Source organism: Cherax quadricarinatus, chromosome 4, assembly GCF_038502225.1.
Source record: "Cherax quadricarinatus isolate ZL_2023a chromosome 4, ASM3850222v1, whole genome shotgun sequence".
Taxonomy (NCBI): Eukaryota; Metazoa; Arthropoda; class Malacostraca; order Decapoda; family Parastacidae; genus Cherax; species Cherax quadricarinatus.
The window spans coordinates 49,190,030-49,210,442 of record NC_091295.1 but is presented as its reverse complement, the minus strand read 5'-3'; the positions used below and the strand labels follow the sequence as shown (position 1 = coordinate 49,210,442).

Genomic DNA, 20,413 nt, shown 5'->3' with positions numbered 1-20,413 from the left:
CAAGGTGGACAAAGACAGGATGTTCCAGAGATTGGACACAGTAACAAGGGGACACAGTTGGAAGTTGAAGACACAGATGAATCACGGGGATGTTAGGAAGTATTTCTTCAGCCACAGAGTAGTCAGTAAGTGGAATAGTTTGGGAAGCGATGTAGTAGAGGCAGGATCCATACATAGCTTTAAGCAGAGGTATGATAAAGCTCACGGTTCAGGGAGAGTGACCTAGTAGCGACCAGTGAAGAGGCGGGGCCAGGAGCTTGGACTCGACCCCTGCAACCTCAATTAGGTGAGTACAACTAGGTGAGTACACACACAACCACACACACACAACCACACACACACAACCACACACACACACAACCACACACATATATATATATATATATATATATATATATATATATATATATATATATATATATATATATATATATATATATATATATATATATGAGGAAGGATAACGTGTTGAAGAAATAGCAGTATAATAAAAACATATAAGAAAGATATGATCAGAAAATTTAGAAAAACATTGAAACTTGACAATGTTGAGAAAATCCAGGAAGAGTTAGACGAGTGAGATGCATTTGGAATAAGTAAGTTAACCTGTGAGACACTGACATTTACCCGTGTGGTAGGTTGTACATCATGTCCTAGTTCGTATATCATGTTTGTATCATGCCGCTTCATCCACATTACTGTAGCCAAGGACGCAGTGACTAGTGCACCAATAATACTGATGTATGTATTAACATCCTCGAGTGATGGAGAGGGTGACGGACAGAGTTCCTGCAGGCGATCTATGGTCACTGTTATAGCCGGGGTTGTGTTCACTGCTACAGCTGAATTTGAGGCCAGTCATACACCATGGTTACCATGGTAGCATCCCATTCATCTCAGCTGAGGCTGAGGTAGGTCACACGCCGTACTGAGAACCCTGCTACAAACACCATGTCGAAGCCTCAACGTGTCGAACATTTTGCATAATATTTTAGTGACAGGTTGTGGCACATTTCTCTCGTACATCAGATGTTTCAGGATCCTTCACAGTGCCTTGATGGTGCTGCGGGGATCTTGATTCAAAGAAATAAAGCTGCTCTTCCTTCCTTAGATCCCGGTATTTATTAAAGGCGTTAAAAAGTAAGAATCTTGTGTGAACAGTGTACAGACATAAAGATGTGTACCTATATATATATATATATATATATATATATATATATATATATATATATATATATATATATATATTAGAAGTTTAAAAACATAAAAATAAATGAAGCCTTTTGGCCCATGCTAGGCAGGTTCAACTCACACCTACTCATATACCAAAAACTTTTGCCTCAATGACGATACCTGAGAGTTTATTCCACTTATCTACAACTCTACTGCCAAACCAGCCAACACCTATATCCCTTTCTAAGTTTAAATATGTCTAACATGAATCTATTGCTGAGAGTTCTATCTCAGTTAGATATTTTTTTTTCAGCAGGTTATTTAAATCCCCCTTTATTTAAGCCCGTCTTCCATTTATATACTTCAGTCATATTCGCCTTAACTGCGTCTTTGCATAAAGTGCAAATTCAGTTACTTCAGTTTATCTTCGCAGGAAAGGTTTCTGATGCATATGACATTAACGTCACCATCTTCTCTGCTTTTATGTACAAATGAATTGTGATCTTCACTCTTATTAAAGATAACAGGTTTTTGAGCCTTATAAACAAACTAATCTAGGTAGAACACCCTTGCTGTAAAAAATTACTTTGTTGTCAAACAACCAAGCTGTAAAACAGCCATGCTGTAAAACAGGTATGTTGTCAAACAACTATTACGAGGTGTCTTGGTGTAGCTGTGAAGCCGTGTAATCAATAAAATGGTAAGCAACACAGCTGGCTGCTCTCTCACTGGTATTTAAGAGTCCTTCACAGCTCTGGCTGCAGGAACACGCTACAACACACGTCACATAAATGTGACAGTCACTTGCTAATCCCCGCAAATTTCGACCTTAGAGAAGACGATGTTTCGGTCAAGGTAGTGAATGCCGTCCTGACTCTTTTGAGTACACTTATGTGTATAGGTATTTGTTACGATGAAGCAATTATCAGAAGGTCAGGATGTATACACCGAGAGGTGTATACACTCAGAGTTTACTTTAATCCCTAGTTTAGGTATTAAACTATTCTTACTCGTGGTGAATAGAACAGAGTATACAACAGACTCTGGCCATACAATAGAGCGGAAAAATAATGTAAGGGACCTGGGAGTAGTAATGTCTGAGGATCTCACTTTCAAGGATCACAACAGTGCCACGATCGCACGTGCAAGGAAAATGATAGGATGGATAATGAGAACGTTCAAAACGAGAGATGCCAAGCCCATGATGGTTCTTTTCAAATCACTTGTTCTCTCTAGGCTGGAATACTGCTGTACATTAACATCTCCATTCAAAGCAGGTGGAATCGCAGATCTAGAGAGTGTACAGAGATCCTTTACTGCACGTATAAGTTCTGTCAAGCACCTTAACTACTGGGAACGCTTGGAAGCACTTGACTTGTACTCGTTGGAACGCAGGAGGGAGAGATATATCATAATCTACACTTGGAAAATCTTGGAAGGAATGGTCCCAAATCTGCACACAGAAATCACTCCCTACGAAAGTAAAAGACTGGGCAGGCGATGCAAAATGCTCCCAATAAAAAGTAGGGGCGCCATTGGTACACTAAGGGAAAACACCATAAGTGTCCGGGGCCCAAGACTGTTCAACAGCCTCCCATCAAGCATTAGGGGAATTGCCAATAAACCCCTGGCTGCCTTCAAGAGAGAGCTGGACAGATACCTAAAGTCAGTGCCGGATCAGCCGGACTGTGGCTCGTACGTTGGACTGCGTGCGGCCAGCAGTAACAGCCTAGTTGATCAGGCCCTGATCCATCGGGAGGCCTGGTCATGGACCGGGCCGCTGGGGCGTTGATCCCCGGAATAAGAAGAACATAAGAACATAAGAACGAAGGAACACTGCAGAAGGCCCACTGGCCCATGCGAGGCAGGTCCAAGTCCCTACCGGCTTAAGCCAATGCACCCAACCTAGTCAGGTCAGGTCACACTGACTTAAGGGAGGAACACGGCAACCGACCTGTTAGCACAAGCTATCAGGTCTAACTCACACCCACCCACATCTACTCATGTATTTATCCAACCTATTTTTAAAGCTACACAACGTTCTGGCCTCTATAACGGTACTTGGGAGTTTGTTCCACTCATCCACAACTCTATTACCAAACCAGTACTTTCCTATATCCCTCCTGAATCTGAATTTTTCCAACTTAAAACCATTGCTGCGAGTCCTGTCTAGGCTAGATATTTTCAGCACACTATTTACATCCCCTTTATTTATTCCTGTCTTCCACTTATAAACCTCAATCATATCCCCCCTAATTCTACGTCTTTCTAGAGAGTGCAGTTTCAGGGCCCTTAGTCTATCCTCATAGGGAAGGTTTCTGATACATGGGATCATCTTTGTCATCCTCCTTTGTACATTTTCCAGAGAATTTATATCCATTCTGTAATACGGTGACCAAAACTGTGCAGCATAATCTAAATGAGGCCTAACCAAGGATGTATAGAGTTGAAGAACAACCCTCGTATAGTAGATAGGCTTCAAACCCCATTAACTAATTAACAAATCAGAAATTGAGGGACTGATTACCTCAAACTCCTTCTGATCTTCACCATTCTTTTTTTGTATTGGACTGATGAAGCCACTGTGTGGCGAAACGTTACCTCGATAAAGATACCCAGTTGTACATGTGTCGAATTTATCAACCTGTATTTCCTCTTCAAGTTACCATTTATTATGTAGGTCACTTAAGTTAACATACCATCCAATAAATCAGGTTTACGGCACTTCTGATTCAATCATTTTGTTGTGGTGACAAAAAAATGAGACCACGACCGAGGTGAGGGTTGAACCCGCACTCCGCCTCGTGTAAATAATATTTATGTGTGTTAAGACATACCTACCCTGAATATTGTACAAAAACAAAAGATATTCAACTTATTTCCTAGAGATTCAACCTTGAAAACTGCATCCAGTGTGAAAGTGCTTCACCAGCACTAGGATTCTGTCTCTTAGGTTGGTGGTACAGCGTTCGGACCACAACCGAAAGGATTCAGGTTAGAAAGAAGGGCAAGGCTGGCATGACGGATGGGTAAGTCACCTTACACACGCTTTCCCAGGTCATCTAACACGAAATGTAGGTGGCATCCTGGGAAATAGAACTCAAATGCTCCAATACGAAGAAGCCACACTGCTTGGCTTTCTTGGGTTAAGTACTCTCCTGGGTTATTAACCCTCCGTAATTAACACTCTGGGCTTAATAATCCTAAGACAATCACTTCAGCATGGAATATCGACGTGCCAAGCAGGTTGCAGGGCAATATTGAACACTGTACAATACTGTTCCCAATAGTTGTTGCTACTGCAACTCTCTATAGCAAAAATAATCAATCAAGCATTCTAGAGGAAGCATTACCTAGCCAGCGTGAGAGCGGGCAGCAGGGGCGATGATCTCCCTGCTCCGGATGACGGGACGCAGAACATTAAAGTTGGTCCCCTGAAATCCTTGATCCAACACTAAGAGTATCGTGATTGCTGTGTAGTTGACTGACTAGTAATTTACAGCACATGCAGCAAGTCAGAAGGACAGAGTTGTGAAGGAGTGAACATAACAGAGTCTGTGAACATGGCTGGTTGCCGTCAGTGCGAACCGCTTCGTAACTTCCGCTCGAGAAGCCAAAATATCGAGATATAAAAGAAAATCAGTGCCTGCACTCTGCAGGAGGGGTGAACGTTGCAGTTTGGAGGGGCATTTGAGCTGTGATAAATGACACGCCTCTGGCAAGACAGTAATAGAGCGAGTGATGGTGAAAGTTATTTTCTTTTGTTTTTAGGGTCACCCTACCTTGGTTGAAGACGGCCGGTGCTAAATTTTTGCATAATCGACCGTGATATTATCACAGAATAAAAACATGTGCAAAATTAAATACAGTAATTGTGATTATATATATATAAAGAATAACACTATACAATAAAAAGTAATGGGAAATAAATCAATGTCTGTTGGTTTTAATTTAGCTGATTGACTCAGTAACGGGAGAACAAATGCTGTGAGAAGAGGTACTACGGCTCTATTATATTTCTTCGCATAATTATATTTAAGCTTCCTTCGTGATTACTAATGTCATAAAATTTAAGTTCCCGTGGTGTGATTTTATTATATTTTTTTATTATATTTTTGATCCCATGTATCAGAAACCTTGTGATGAATGGTTTGAAAAACCGACAAGTTGAAGATTGAGACACTTATGCAGCATATGGGAATCTTTATTCAGGAAACGTTTCGCCACACAGTGGCTTCATCAGTCCAATACAAAGAGGAAGGCGTAAGGAGAGGAGGAGTATGAGGTAATCAGTCCCTCAGCCTGGAGTCGATGTGTTCAGTCCATCAATCTTGTAGAATGATTGATGGACTGAACACATCGACTCCAGGCTGAGGGACTGATTACCTCATACTCCTCCTCTCCTTACGCCTTCCTCTTTGTATTGGACTGATGAAGCCACTGTGTGGCGAAACGTTTCCTGAATAAAGATTCCCATATGCTGCATAAGTGTCTCAATCATCAGAAACCTTCCCTATGAGGATAGACTAAGGGCCCTGAAACTGCACTCTCTAGAAAGACGTAGAATTAGGGAGGATGTGATTGAGGTGTATAAATGGAAGACAGGAATAAATAAAGGGGATGTAAATAGTGTGCTGAAAATATCTAGCCTAGACAGGACTCGCAGCAATGGTTTTAAGTTGGAAAAATTCAGATTCAGGAAGGATATAGGAAAGTACTGGTTTGGTAATAGAGTTGTGGATGAGTGGAACAAACTCCCGAGTACAGTTATAGAGGCCAGAACGTTGTGTAGCTTTAAAAATAGGTTGGATAAATACATGAGTGGATGTGAGGTAAGACACATATGCAACAGTTAGGTATCTTTATTTCGAAACGTTTCGCCTACACAGTAGGCTTCTTCAGTCGAGTACAGAAAGGTTGATAGAAGCAGAAGATACTTGAAGACGATGTAATCAGTCCATCACCCTTAAAGTTTTGAGGTGGTCAGTCCCTCAGTCTGGAGAAGAGCATTGTTCCGTTGTCTGAAACAATATGTTTCAGACAACGGAATAATGCTCTTCTCCAGACTGAGGGACTGACCACCTCAAAACTTTAAGGGTGATGGACTGATCACATCGTCTTCAAGTATCTTCTGCTTCTATCAACCTTTCTGTACTCGACTGAAGAAGCCTACTGTGTAGGCGAAACGTTTCGAAATAAAGATACCTAACTGTTGCATATGTGTCTTACCTAACAATCTGTCGGTATTTGTTAGGTAAGACACATATGCAACAGTTAGGTTTCAGACAACGGAACAATGCTCTTCTCCAGACTGAGGGACTGACCACCTCAAAACTTTAAGGGTGATGGACTGATTACATCGTCTCCAAGTATCTTCTGCTTCTATCAACTTTTCTGTACTCGACTGAAGAAGCCTACTGTGTAGGCGAAACGTTTCAAAATAAAGATACCTAACTGTTGCATATGTGTCTTACCTAACAATCTGTCGGTATTTTATACCATTTTAATGTTCAATCTGTCGGTATTTCATACCATTTTAATGTTCATGAGTGGATGTGGGTGGGTGTGAGTTGGACCTGATAGCTTGTGCTACCAGGTCGGTTGACGTGTTCCTCCTTTAAGTCAATGTGACCTGACCTGACTAGGTTGGGTGCATTGGCTTAAGCCGGTAAGAGACTTGGACCTGCCTCGCATGGGCCAGTAGGCCTTCTGCAGTGTTCCTTCGTTCTTATGTTCTTATGTTCTTAACACTGAGTTATAGTATATGAAAAAAAAAATAGATTTTTATTTTAACTCTATGGTGAAGGTATGTGACCGAGGCTCTTAGTGTCAGATGCCGTGCTCCTCCCTTAAGTGAATGTGACATGACCTAACTAGGTTAGGGCATTGGCTTAAGCCAGTAGGAGACTTGGATCTGCCTCGCATGGGCCAGTAGGGCTGTTGCAGTGTTCCTTCTTTCTTATGTTGTTATAACGCGGGTATTATACTCCTACAAGTATATTAATAATACACTATATGAGGTTTGTGGTATTTTATCGAGAAGACGTTTCGTCACTAGGGACTATATCGAGATCGAGAACTGATAAAGTCCCTGGTGGGCGAAACATCTGTCTCATTGATGATTTTACTTTAACAATATATAGTTTGTTATCTACCATTACTACAAATATATAGTTTCTGGGTACATGAAGTTAAAAAATAGTTAAGTTAGGCTCCCTCGCCACCCTGACTCGGGCAGCACACCCGAGACGGAAAAAATATTTGATGTGGAAAGACTATGTAGCAATGAAGGAACGTGTTTCAAATTCACAGACATAAAGAACAGGAGAGTTAGTGTAACGTACTGCTTGAGGGCGAGTCATTACTCTCCGCTCTGACCAGATACATAAACGGTAACACTCGACCTCAAGCAATAACACATTAAATTTATCATAATCATTAAAGAACAAATTTTGATGCATTCTACACGGCAGGAATTTATTGCATGATTGTTTTTCATATGAACATAAGAAAGGAGGAACACTGCAGCAGGCCTACTGGCCCATACTTGAGGTGATCGGTCCCTCAGTCAGGCTGAGGGACTGATTACCTCAAACTCCTTCTAATCTTCACTATTCTTCTTTGTATTGGACTGATGAAGCCATAGTGTGGCGAAACGTTTCCATAATAAAGACACCCAAGTATTGCACAAGTTTCTAATTTATTAACTTGTGGGTTCTCTGAACCACTTATATACATTGGTGTCAGGCAGAGCAACATCTTGGGATCTTAACACAGGGAATTCTACGCTTGCCTAACCCTAAAGTGTTGTACATGTATCTAATTCATCAGTCGAATACCGGGAAGACAGCAGACGCAGCTGAGACGTTCAGATGAAGTGATCAGTACATCGCAGTGTAAGTCATTTAGCAGACGATATAGACATAGGTCATATTTAGATAAAAGCTCAGTTTACCAGAGATATTATTAAAATGTACGATGCCAATACGTGTAATACGTACACACTCCAACTGGGAAATAAAGTCCAGTCATACTTCAAGACGGGCAGTCACTGGCAGTACCTTCTCAAGGGCATCATTAAGAGATCATTCATTCCTGGGCTGACTTGCATTTGTTGCTATTCTTCCAACACATTCAAAATATATACAGAGACCAGCTGCAAGTTCTGGCCTCACAGCTGGAGCCAACCTCTCCCCTGTATGTGTATGTATGTATGTATGTATGTATGTATGTATGTATGTATGTATGTATGTATGTATGTATGTACTCACCTAATTTTGGTTGCAGGGGCCGAGACTCAGCCTCTGGCCCTGGTATGTGTGTATGTATGTATGCATGTATGTATGTATGTTGCTTATCATTTAATAAAGCATACACCTATACATACAAAATAAACGTATTTATATGAGCAATTGCTTGCAACAAAGGGAGGACAACAGATTTTAATTTATAAAACACATCTAGAAACTCTCACTATAAATCTTATAGAAAACTAAAGTTTTAAACAGAAAGAGAATGACAGAGAGATAACACGGGTGAGTGCCAGCGGCCGCCGGCCTCTGTAATTATGATAGAGGTGTGAACACTCTTGTGTCTGACCGCCACCACCATGACTGTCTCGACGACAAGCAGTGATACACTGAGTATGCGCTATACAGTGTATACACACTGAGGTGAGCATACACTGTATAGAGAGATACACGTAGCTGTGTATCTCTCAGTGTATATAAACAGAGGTATGTCAGTGTGTATACACAATGGGAGATAATTCCCTACCATCGAATTACCGCCCCATTAGCCTAATGTCAACAGTCTGCAAGTTATTAACATGGATGATAGCGGATACTATTAGAAGCCACATGTGCCACAATTAGGTAGCTTTATTCCGAAATGTCTCGCCTACACAGTAGGCTTCTTCAGTCGAATACAGAGGAGGCAGCAGAAGCAGTGGAGGTGTAACGGCTTGATAAAGCTCCTGGAGAGCGAAACGTTGCCACAAAAATGTCACATTAGTTGTAGCTGTGTCCTTTTACCTAACAATGTGTAAAGATTGTGTGGTTTAGAAAGACACGTAAGCAAACACGTGTCTTTCTAAACCAACTTGTCGGTATTTATTACCAAGGTTTAAAGATGGTGTGATCAGTCCTTCACCCTCTACGAGTAGTTTTGAGGTGATCAGTCCCTCAGCCTGGAGAGGAATTCAGTTCTAGAGTCGTTAGGTAAGACACATATGCAACAGTTAGACAACTTTATTCCGAAACGTTTCGCCTACACAGTAGGCTTCTACTACTACTACCCTGCACCTCTCCTTCCGACAGTATTTAAGTCTCCGCACTGTCGCTTGATCTTCAGATAGTTCCTGACTATGGAACTGAACTTCTCCAGGCCGAGGGACTGACAACCTCAAATTCTATGACTTTAAGGGTGATGGACTGATTACATCGTCTTCACATCTCTACTGTTCCTGCCTACTTTCTGTATTCGACTGAAGAAGCCTACTGTGTAGGCGAAACGTTTCGGAATAAAGTTGTCTAACTGTTGCATATGTGTCTTACCTAACAACCTGTCGGTATTGTATACCATTTTGATGTTCATCTTGTCAGACACTGCAACACGTGGCATCTTGGTACAGAAAACACCTTGGACAAGCTTTTCAAGTGAGAAGGGTTGGATCTGAGAGGGACATGACCTCTCAGTTGCCTCTCACTACTACTACTACTACTACTACTACCCTGCACCTCTCCTTCCGACAGTATTTAAGTCTCCGCACTGTCGCTTGATCTTCAGATAGTTCCTGACTATGGAACTGAACTTCTCCAGGCCGAGGGACTGACAACCTCAAATTCTATGACTTTAAGGGTGATGGACTGATTACATCGTCTTCACATCTCTACTGTTCCTGCCTACTTTCTGTATTCGACTGAAGAAGCCTACTGTGTAGGCGAAACGTTTCGGAATAAAGTTGTCTAACTGTTGCATATGTGTCTTACCTAACAACCTGTCGGTATTGTATACCATTTTGATGTTCATCTTGTCAGACACTGCAACACGTGGCATCTTGGTACAGAAAACACCTTGGACAAGCTTTTCAAGTGAGAAGGGTTGGATCTGAGAGGGACATGACCTCTCAGTTGCCTCTCACTACTACTACTACTACTACTACTACTACCCTGCACCTCTCCTTCCGACAGTATTTAAGTCTCCGCACTGTCGCTTGATCTTCAGATAGTTCCTGACTATGGAACTGAACTTCTCCAGGCCGAGGGACTGACAACCTCAAATTCTATGACTTTAAGGGTGATGGACTGATTACATCGTCTTCACATCTCTACTGTTCCTGCCTACTTTCTGTATTCGACTGAAGAAGCCTACTGTGTAGGCGAAACGTTTCGGAATAAAGTTGTCTAACTGTTGCATATGTGTCTTACCTAACAACCTGTCGGTATTGTATACCATTTTGATGTTCAGTTCTAGAGTCAGGAACAATGTGAAGCTGAAGCGTCAGAACGCAGACTTCCTCCTTTCTTACGTTTTTTTATGTCTTGTTACTGGAAGAATATAAGTCACAATATCGTGGCTGGAACAATTCACAACCAGCCCACAATTTGTAGGAAATTTTAAACGACATTTCGGTCTGTCCTGGACCACTGTCAAGTCGCCATCAGGTCTTCTATTAGTTCAAGACCGAAATGTCTCCAGTGTCCTGTACACAAATAACCCACACATAGGAGAATTAAACTTATGACTACATTTCGGTCCGAACTGAACCATTAATTAGCTAATGGTACAAGTCGGACCGAAACGTCGTCATAAGCTTCAGTCTTCTACGTACGGGTTATTTGTGTATTGTTGTACATGAAGGGTATACACTAGAAATAAATGGTATAAAATACCGACATAATGGAAAAATAAACACATAAGCAGTACAATGTGTTCCTTTACTGACAACGTTTCGCCCACACAGTGGCAACGTTTCGCCCACACAGTGGACTTTATCAAGTCACGAACAGATCTACCTGGTACGTGAGTACCAGCCTGTAAATACTCGGTCCCTCAGCCTGGAGAAGAGTCGCAAATGTGATCTTTATTTTCATACCGTTTTCAACAATATTTTTAAAGCCTCTAAGTGACACTTCTAGACATGTTTTACTCATCCACAAGTCTACTGGTAGATGAGATTAAGACACATGTGCAACATCTGGGTATCTTTATTGTAGACGTTTCGCCATCCAGTGGCTTTATCAATACAAATTCTAGGACATAACTTGAAGACAGTAGAACTATGTACAGAAGATGAGGTAATCAGTCCCTCAACCTAGGAGTAGGTGCGAAGAGCACCATAGTCGTCAGGTGTAGCAGACGAGGGCATATTCACTGGTAGGCGGTATTCCCCAGTGGAAGTAGGTCCTTCCCAAAGAGATGGGTTAGTTGTAGTAGTAGTTGTCGTAGTCGTGAAGGTTATGTACATGTCCTCAGAATTAAGATTCCATGATGTTGCAGTGTCTGACAAGTTGTGTACGAATGGTATATAATACCGACAAGTTGAGATTAAGACACATGTGCAACATCTGGGTATCTTTATTGTAGACGTTTCGCCATCCAGTGGCTTTATCAATACAAATTCTAGAACATAACTTGAAGACAGTAGAACTATGTACAGAAGATGAGGTAATCAGTCCCTCAACCTACTACTACAACTAACCCATCTCTTTGGGAAGGACCTACTTCCACTGGGGAATACCGCCTACCAGTGAATATGCCCTCGTCTGCTACACCTGACGTTACTATATAAGCACCAGGATCCTTTCTTCTGCTTCAGAATCTCCACGACTATGGTGCTCTTCGCACCTACTCCTAGGTTGAGGGACTGATTACCTCATCTTCTGTACATAGTTCTACTGTCTTCAAGTTATGTTCTAGAATTTGTATTGATAAAGCCACTGGATGGCGAAACGTCTACAATAAAGATACCCAGATGTTGCACATGTGTCTTAATCTCAACTTGTCGGTATTATATACCATTCGTACACAAGTCTACTGGTAAACCAGTGCTTGCCTCTATCTCTTCCAATATCTAAATTTTTCCAAACCACGGCACGGGTGGGGGTTTGAGCCCATGGCGAGTGAGTCGTGAAACTCCAGGCCAGTGCGTAACCCAATTTGTATCCACTGCTGCGAGTCCTGTCTTGGTTAGTTAACAAATCACAGAACGGGTGGGGATTGAACCTGTGGCAAGCGAGTCTTAAATCTAACAGGTCAGTGAGTTTCAGGACTAGTGTGCTGGTCCAATGGTTAGTGCGCTGGCCTGTGAGTGGTAGGACTAATCTGCTACTGGTTCGAACCCCATCCGTTCTGTGATATGTTTTCAGTCGTGTTTTTTTTTTCTTAAAATTTCGTGAGTCATGTTGATCAGTTATTTTCAACACGTTATTTATATTTGGTGAAAATAATTTAGAAATCCGGTAAGTTGAAGAATAAGACGCAGGTGCAGTGTTTGGGAATCTCTGTTGAGGAAACGTTTCGCCAGCCAGTGGCTTCTTCGGTCCAATATAAAGAACGATGGAAGACGAGGAGGAGTTTGAGGTTATAAGAACATAAGAACATAAGAACGAAGGAACACTGCAGAAGGCCTACTGGCCCATGCGAGGCAGGTCCAAGTCTCCTACCGGCTTAAGCCAATGCACCCAACCTAGTCAGGTCAGGTCACACTGACTTAAGGGAGGAACATGTATTTATCCAACCTATTTTTAAAGCTACACAACGTTCTGGCCTCTATAACGGTACTTGGGAGTTTGTTCCACTCATCCACAACTCTATTACCAAACCAGTACCTTCCTATATCCTTCCTGAATCTGAATTTTTCCAACTTAAAACCATTGCTGCGAGTCCTGTCTAGGCTAGATATTTTCAGCACACTATTTACATCCCCTCAGCCTGGAATCGTCTCCACTGGCTAGCGAAACGCTTCCTTAGTAAAGATTCCCAAATCTTGCACAAGTGTTGTATGGGCCAGTAGGCCTTCTGCAGTGTTCCTGCATTCTTATAAGAACATAAGAACGAAGGAACACTGCAGCAGGCCTACTGGCCCATGCGAGGCAGGCCCAAGTCTCCTACCGGCTTAAGCCAATGCACCCAACCTAGTCAGGTCAGGTAACATTGACTTAAGGGAGGAACACGGCAACCGACCTGGTAGCACAAGCTATCAGGTCCAACTCACACCCCACATCCACTCATGTATTTATCCAACGTTATTTATATCCCCTCACAGTAAGCCAGAATTACTTTTTATACAAAGTAATTAGTAATTCCGAGAGCAAGTAAGGTTCATAACAGCAAGAATAACAATTAACTGTTTGTTATAAAAATAAATACACGAGTAATTTAAAATATATCGTTCCAGACCAGGAGCTGGACTCTTCTCCAGGCTGAGGGACTGACCACCTCAAATACTATTTCGCCAAGGTTGATGGACCGATTACATCATTTTTATTTCGTTACTACTGCTGCTTCTATATTTGACTGAAGAAGCCTACTGTGTAGGCGAAACGTTTCATCAATAAAGACACCCAAGTGTTGCACATGTGTCTTAATCTTCAACTTGTCAGTATTTTATAACATTTTCAACAATTTACATAGAGCTTTATTAGTTCCAAGTTGATCGTAGCCGCCATCATTCATAGCATCTTAATACCAAGGTCAAACCTCACGATGAGAAAAAGTTGAATGTTCACCTTTCAACTACAGATTTTTTTTTAATTCAATTAAATTAGTTTGGCATGGGTAGGTAGACATATATGCAGCTTGTTTAGGTAAGACACATATGCAACAGTTAGGTATCTTTATTTCGAAACGTTTCGCCTACACAGTAGGCTTCTTCAGTCGAGTACAGCAAAGCTGATAGAAGCAGAAAAGACTTGAAGACGATGTAATCAGTCCATCACCCTTAAAGTTTTGAGGTGGTCAGTCCCTCAGTCTGGAGAAGAGTATTGTTCCATTGTCTGGAATAATATGGAGTTGAAGTGATAGGATGGAGCCTTATATAGCGCCAGGAGGTGAGACGTAGGTCACTAGTAGAGTAAGAATGTAGACATTGAGAGGTCAGGTCCCTCTCAAATCCAGCCATTCTCACTAGTAGAAGTTGTTGAAGTGGTTCCAAGTCTGTACCAAGTCTGTACCATATTATTCCAGACAATGGAACAATACTCTTCTCCAGACTGAGGGACTGACCACCTCAAAACTTTAAGGGTGATGGACTGATTACATCGTCTTCAAGTCTCTTCTGCTTCTATCAACTTTGCTGTACTCGACTGAAGAAGCCTACTGTGTAGGCGAAACGTTTCGAAATAAAGATACCTAACTGTTGCATATGTGTCTTACCTAAACAACCTGTCGGTATTTTATACCATTTTATTGTTCATTCATATATGCAGCTTAATGAGACATTTATTCTTATGTTCTTATGTTAACACCGCAGTAAGCCTACTGGACCATGACAGGCACTAATAGGCCAGAAAGCATACTGTTGGGCCAGCAGTATGCCTGCTGGTCCATGCTAAGCAGGTCATGAAATGTAATAAAGTTGGTAGAATTACGTTTGTGTCATGAAATGTAGCATAAGAATGGAGGCGCACTGCAGTAGGCCTACTGGTCTATGATAAGCAGACGCGAGTCACACCAACCCACCTGTATGGGGGAACATATGATTAGAGGATCATTACAATAGGAGAAAGATAAGATAATTCAGAAGATAATTATGTACTCACCAAGGAACAAACAGTCTTCCGTCCTCTGGTATCACTCCTGTCATTGGAGCTGGAGTTCCTGGTACTCTTGGCAGAGGTCACACTCAGCGTATCCTCCTCCACTTGAATTCTCTCTGCACTCCTGCCTCGAGTACGAGACTCATGTCTCCGTGGAGGTATAGGAGTCTCCGTGTCAGTCCTCCGTGACTCTCCTGACCACGAAGGCTCGTCATTCAAATCGTAAGAATGAAGAAAAAAGTCTTTAAACGTCTTCATCCTGTCGAGGGTTTGTTCTTCTCGCTGCGTTGAAATCTCCCCCAATATTTTTTCTCTTCATTCGAATTTCTTTTATTTTCTATTTGGCAATCGTTTACCAGTGTTACTATATATCATAAGCGTCCGTAGCAGCATGTGAGCATCAGAAGTCACATCTCCCAACATCAGGGATGATGCAAAACGTTCCCATTTCAGACTCGCAGAGTGATAAAAACAAACTAGAGAAAAAAAGACTTGCCAGGCAGGTTGGTCCCGGTCGGTGTTTCCTCCAACTAACCTTCCGCAGAGGTTCCCTCCAACTCTGCCGTCTCTTTAAGTTTTAATCCCACCAGCCTAATAAACGATCTTCGGCTTCAACATCAACAGTCTTTTTTCCCGACGTAGCGGCGAGTGCGGACTGTTGATCCCCAAGTCACTAGCAAGAAGAGAAGCTCGATGACGGAGGTAATACAGTGCAGGAACACTAGGGGCGGGACAAGGCAGGAGGCTGCATGACGGTGCAACAAGAGGCAGCAACATCCACACCCAACCACTCACTGCACGCGACTGACCCAACACAAGGCTGGACACCACCACCACCACCACCACCACCACCACCACTCTCCCCACATGTTGGGGATGGAGGAGTGGGGGAGCCCAGCTCCATCTTCTCCAGATGCAATCTCCATCCATGAATGGTAGGCGTACAGATTATCATTTGTGTTGTGAGGCTGAGCCAAGAGCTGGAGTTCACCACACCTAACAGACATATAAACACACACTGCAGTGATGATCAGTGGGAATAAAGACCCATATGCAACACTCGGGACATTTTTTTTAAAAAACGTTGAGCCTACTGACGGCTTATCACTATAAGGTCATTAACTGATACAGCCTCAGTTGGAGAAACGTCGTTAATAACTGAATTGTTTAGAAAAACAACAAGTTGATAAATGAGACACTTGTGCAACATTTAAATAGATGAATGGTTCAGAGAGCCGAAACGTTGTTAAATTAGACACATATGCAACTCTTGGGTATCTTTATTGAGGAAACGTTTCGCCACACAGTGGCTTCATCAGTCCATACAAAAGATAAACTTGAAGAACAGGAGGAGAATGATGGACTGACCACATAGACTCAGGCTGAGGGACTGATTACCTCATTCTCCTCCTGTTCTTCAAGTTTATCTTTTTTGTATGGACTGATGAAGCCACTGTGTGGCGAAACGTTTCCTCAATAAAGATACCCAAGAGTTACACATGTGTCTAATTTAACAACATGTCGGTTCTCTGAACCATTCATCTACAATCCTGTCAGACACTGCAACTTCTTGGGATCTTAATACTTGGGAATTCTTCGCTTGCCTAACCCTTGGGCACGACCTACTTCCAGATTGGACAAATGTGACACCACCTACGACTGCTGCACCTCTCCTGCCAAACGGTTTATAAGCTGCTTCTCCGCTCATATGCCGTATTCTATTGAAGATTGATGGACTGACCACATCGACTCAGGCTGAGGGACTGATTACCTCATTCTCCTCCTGTTCTTCAAGTTTATCTTTTTTGTATGGACTGATGAAGCCACTGTGTGGCGAAACGTTTCCTCAATAAAGATACCCAAGAGTTGCATATATGTCTAATTTAACAACATTTAAATATCTTAAATCTGGCGAAACGTACCCAGATTAAAAAAAAATACCCACATGTTAAATTTCTGTCTCTTTACAGTGATGTGGGATTCTCATACCGTTACCAGTATCTTCCACCATTATCATCGTAAATTTAACACAAGTTAGGTTAATGTGACGAATAGTTGTCAATAAACCATCACATTATATACTGCTTCTGTGTCTTTATCGTGTGGGAATTTTATGTACTGGAATTTATGCGCAAAAAATAAAAAAACACTGTGTGATACCACAACACCAGCACAGTCTTGAAGTCACCAGCACCGTCTTGAAGTCACCAGCAGTCTTGAAGTCACCAGCACCGTCTTGAAGTCACCAGCACCGTCTTGAAGTCACCAGCACCGTCTTGAAGTCACCAGCACAGTCTTGAAGTCACCAGCACCGTCTTGAAGTCACCAGCACCGTCTTGAAGTCACCAGCACCGTCTTGAAGTCACCAGCACCGTCTTGAAGTCGCCAGCACCGTCTTGAAGTCGCCAGCACCGTCTTGAAGTCGCCAGCACCGTCTTGAAGTCGCCAGCACCGTCTTGAAGTCACCAGCACCGTCTTGAAGTCGCCAGCACCGTCTTGAAGTCGCCAGCACCGTCTTGAAGTCACCAGCACCGTCTTGAAGTCGCCAGCACCGTCTTGAAGTCGCCAGCACCGTCTTGAAGTCACCAGCACCGTCTTGAAGTCACCAGCACCGTCTTGAAGTCACCAGCACCGTCTTGAAGTCACCAGCACCGTCTTGAAGTCACCAGCACCGTCTTAAAGTCACAGAATCTCCAGCAACAGCGTCAACTTTAAATTGACGATAATGCTATTGTTTATTACTGTTACGTTAATGTTATGGTGCATTACTGTGGTGAGTTTCCATGGGAACAGTTCTCCGACGCGGTGTTTTACTGAAGATGTAAATGTAGCTGTCGGAAAGCAAGTGCGGTGTTCTGGTCAGCCTTTTATTTTTATTTTCTGCTGGCTGAAGGTGGGTCACAGTGGAACTGTGGAACTGCACTACAGTTAAAGTTTACGTTAGTAAAGTACGATATGCAGTACATGGCATTTTATTGAGAAGAGGTTTCATCCACCAGGGACTTTAGCTGAAGTAAAGTTCCACAGTTAAACTTGAACTGCTCTGAAGTTAAAGTTCAATTATGGAACTTTATTTCCAGGGAGGGAACTCACCAAAGTCAGCAGAGTTGAGACTCTCAACAGGGAAAGTATTGATAAATCCACTGGTTAGCGGAAAGTCTACATAATAAATATAGCCAGTTGTTGCACATGTGTCTCATTCTTCACCTTGTCTGTATTATATATCATTGATGTTAAGGAAAGCATGGAATCTTCCTATGCAAAGCCACAACCCTGGGTGATGGAGAGGATCTAGCGAGCGCAGCAAGGAACGCCTGGCTGAGAAACTGGTTGAGTAGATCTGGCAGCAATACACCAGCCCCTGGAACGGTTCAAGTCCGCATACTGGAGGAGCATCATCCATTAATCCGATGGAGCATTGTCCGCTTATCTGCATCCCAAGTAAGGTAGAAGAGCATCCAGAGAATGTCTAGCGCCTGCAGAGCATCCACTGCAACTTTCTTTATATGACAGGTGTACGTACAGGGAAGAACTACACCATGAAGCACCACATGATCATTCCCTTCAACAACATTATTTACTGTACACATAAAAGGACCGCACCATGAAGCAACACCTGGGAAGCAGAATGACTAACGCAGGACCGGGTAAAATGAATAATTAAAAAAAAATTGATCTGATAAATTAATTAATGATGGTAGGACAGCACACCGCGTCAGCGCCACACTGGACGGACATCATCCTCACATCATCTTGGTTGTTTCAGGCGGGAAGCTGCCAGGCAACACTCCCCTACACCCCAAATAATTATAATTATAATCATGAGGGAGCGCTAAACCTGTTGGGTTATACAGCGCATTTAGGGGGGAGGGAGATGGAAGGTATTCAGGCTTAACTCAGGGAACCGGAGCACAAATCCAATTCCCTAGATCAAGAGCCCCCTCACCAGCGTCAAATAACCTCCCTTGAAGGGCCCTACATCCAAAATACTTCGAAAAAAAAAATAGTCATTCATTACTAATTTTAGGTCACTGAATAAGGAAATGATGTTTAAAATTGCAAATTGGCTCTGTTTATAGAGATAGGGATTAAGGCCGGTTGTTGTTATCCCTGGCTGGGGAAGGAAGGAGGGTAAATAAACCGTACCAGGAATAGTTTTTGATTCAGAGTAGTCACAATGAGTAATTATGAAAAAAAAAACACGTACAATTTCCTGTAGTTCTTATCATTAGCTCTTTTTTTTTGCGGGATGGAAGGGGAAAACGTTTATACTGAATGGACCAATAATTGTGCAACTTATTTTTGGTTTGGGTACTGTTTGCTTTTTTGGAAACTAATGACAGAAAACGGATGGTTCACTCGAATTCGTGTATAACATCATTATTCTATCTGGAAGTCATACAGTGCACATCTGTCAAATCTTTTTAGTGTTTGCTTTTGAAAGTGACTTTTTTCAGCCAAATTATGACAAATATGCCTCTTAAATGCGTAAACAGAGCAGATAACTTGTGTTATGATTGTGGAGAATTGATCTTTGCCTCACAAAAAGCCGTGATTAGGAAAGTCTGTCACATTTATTTTGGCTGTAAGATTGGATGCCTGGACAAGATCTGGACCTCACACACACACGCTGCAATATTTGTGCAACGAACCTTCTCCAGGGGCTGAATCGGAAAAGGAGATCTATGCCTTTTGTAGTGCCAGTGGTGTGGAGGATGACAGAACTTGTGAAATTTGTGAGTTTTCAACTTCTCAAGATCCTGAATATTATGTTCATAACCTGACATCTTCTAAACGGACATGATAACTCACAATGAATTATACGACTTTATCAGAGATTTAGAACTGCCACATAGTGAGGTCGAACTGTTGGGCTCCAGACTACAGCATCGAAATCTCCTCACTGAAAATGCCACTAAAGGTACAGATCCTCCATTCCTACCTAGATATATTGTTCCTGCCAACTGCGGAGCAGTCAGTGAAGAACACAGTGAACGTTTCCTCCAGAATATCTTAGTCTTAGAGAAACACTACGAGGGGAAAATGTAATTCATCATTGTTAGCAGGTTACTGCTGGACAATAACAAGAGAAGCTTCAGCAGTGGAATCCAATAAACAAGCAAAGAAGCGTGGGATTGAATCAATATAAGTGAATTCATTATACAGCTATGTTACCAATATATCGCATACATAAATACAAAATGTGTAAATAAAATTCCTAGTAAATCTTAGTCAATCAATTGGTATAATGACCATATTCGTTTTCAGCCCCCCCCCCACCCCCACCTTTATTCTCTGACGCACATTTTTTTTTTTTCAAAATTTGTAGACCAGTCAATTACAGCACTTTTGTGGAAGGTCTTTAAATTATTCCAGTAATCCACTAGCGTAAAAACAAGAGATTCTCTCGTTACTTGCCCACTTTCCCTTGTGTTATGTCTGTGCCTTCTTACTGGTGGCTGCTGGAGAGAGAGAAAGAT

At 42.1% G+C, this 20,413-nt stretch overlaps 1 protein-coding gene across 5 annotated transcripts in view; it reads right to left on the bottom strand.

Moving 5' to 3' along the window:
- Nucleotides 1–20,413, bottom strand: part of LOC128684534 (uncharacterized) — a 315,325-nt gene that overhangs the window by 127,500 nt on the left and 167,412 nt on the right. For 4 of the 5 annotated variants that reach the window (XM_070096520.1, XM_070096531.1, XM_070096535.1 and 1 more), the window contains exon 1: nt 14,937–15,718. The exons of the other annotated variant lie outside the window; for it this stretch is intronic. In XM_070096520.1, coding sequence (XP_069952621.1) covers nt 14,937–15,191 — 255 coding nt within the window. In that variant the 5' untranslated portion in view covers nt 15,192–15,718. Of the gene's footprint in view, nt 1–14,936; nt 15,719–20,413 lie in introns of those variants that run through there. 5 annotated transcript variants of the gene reach the window in all.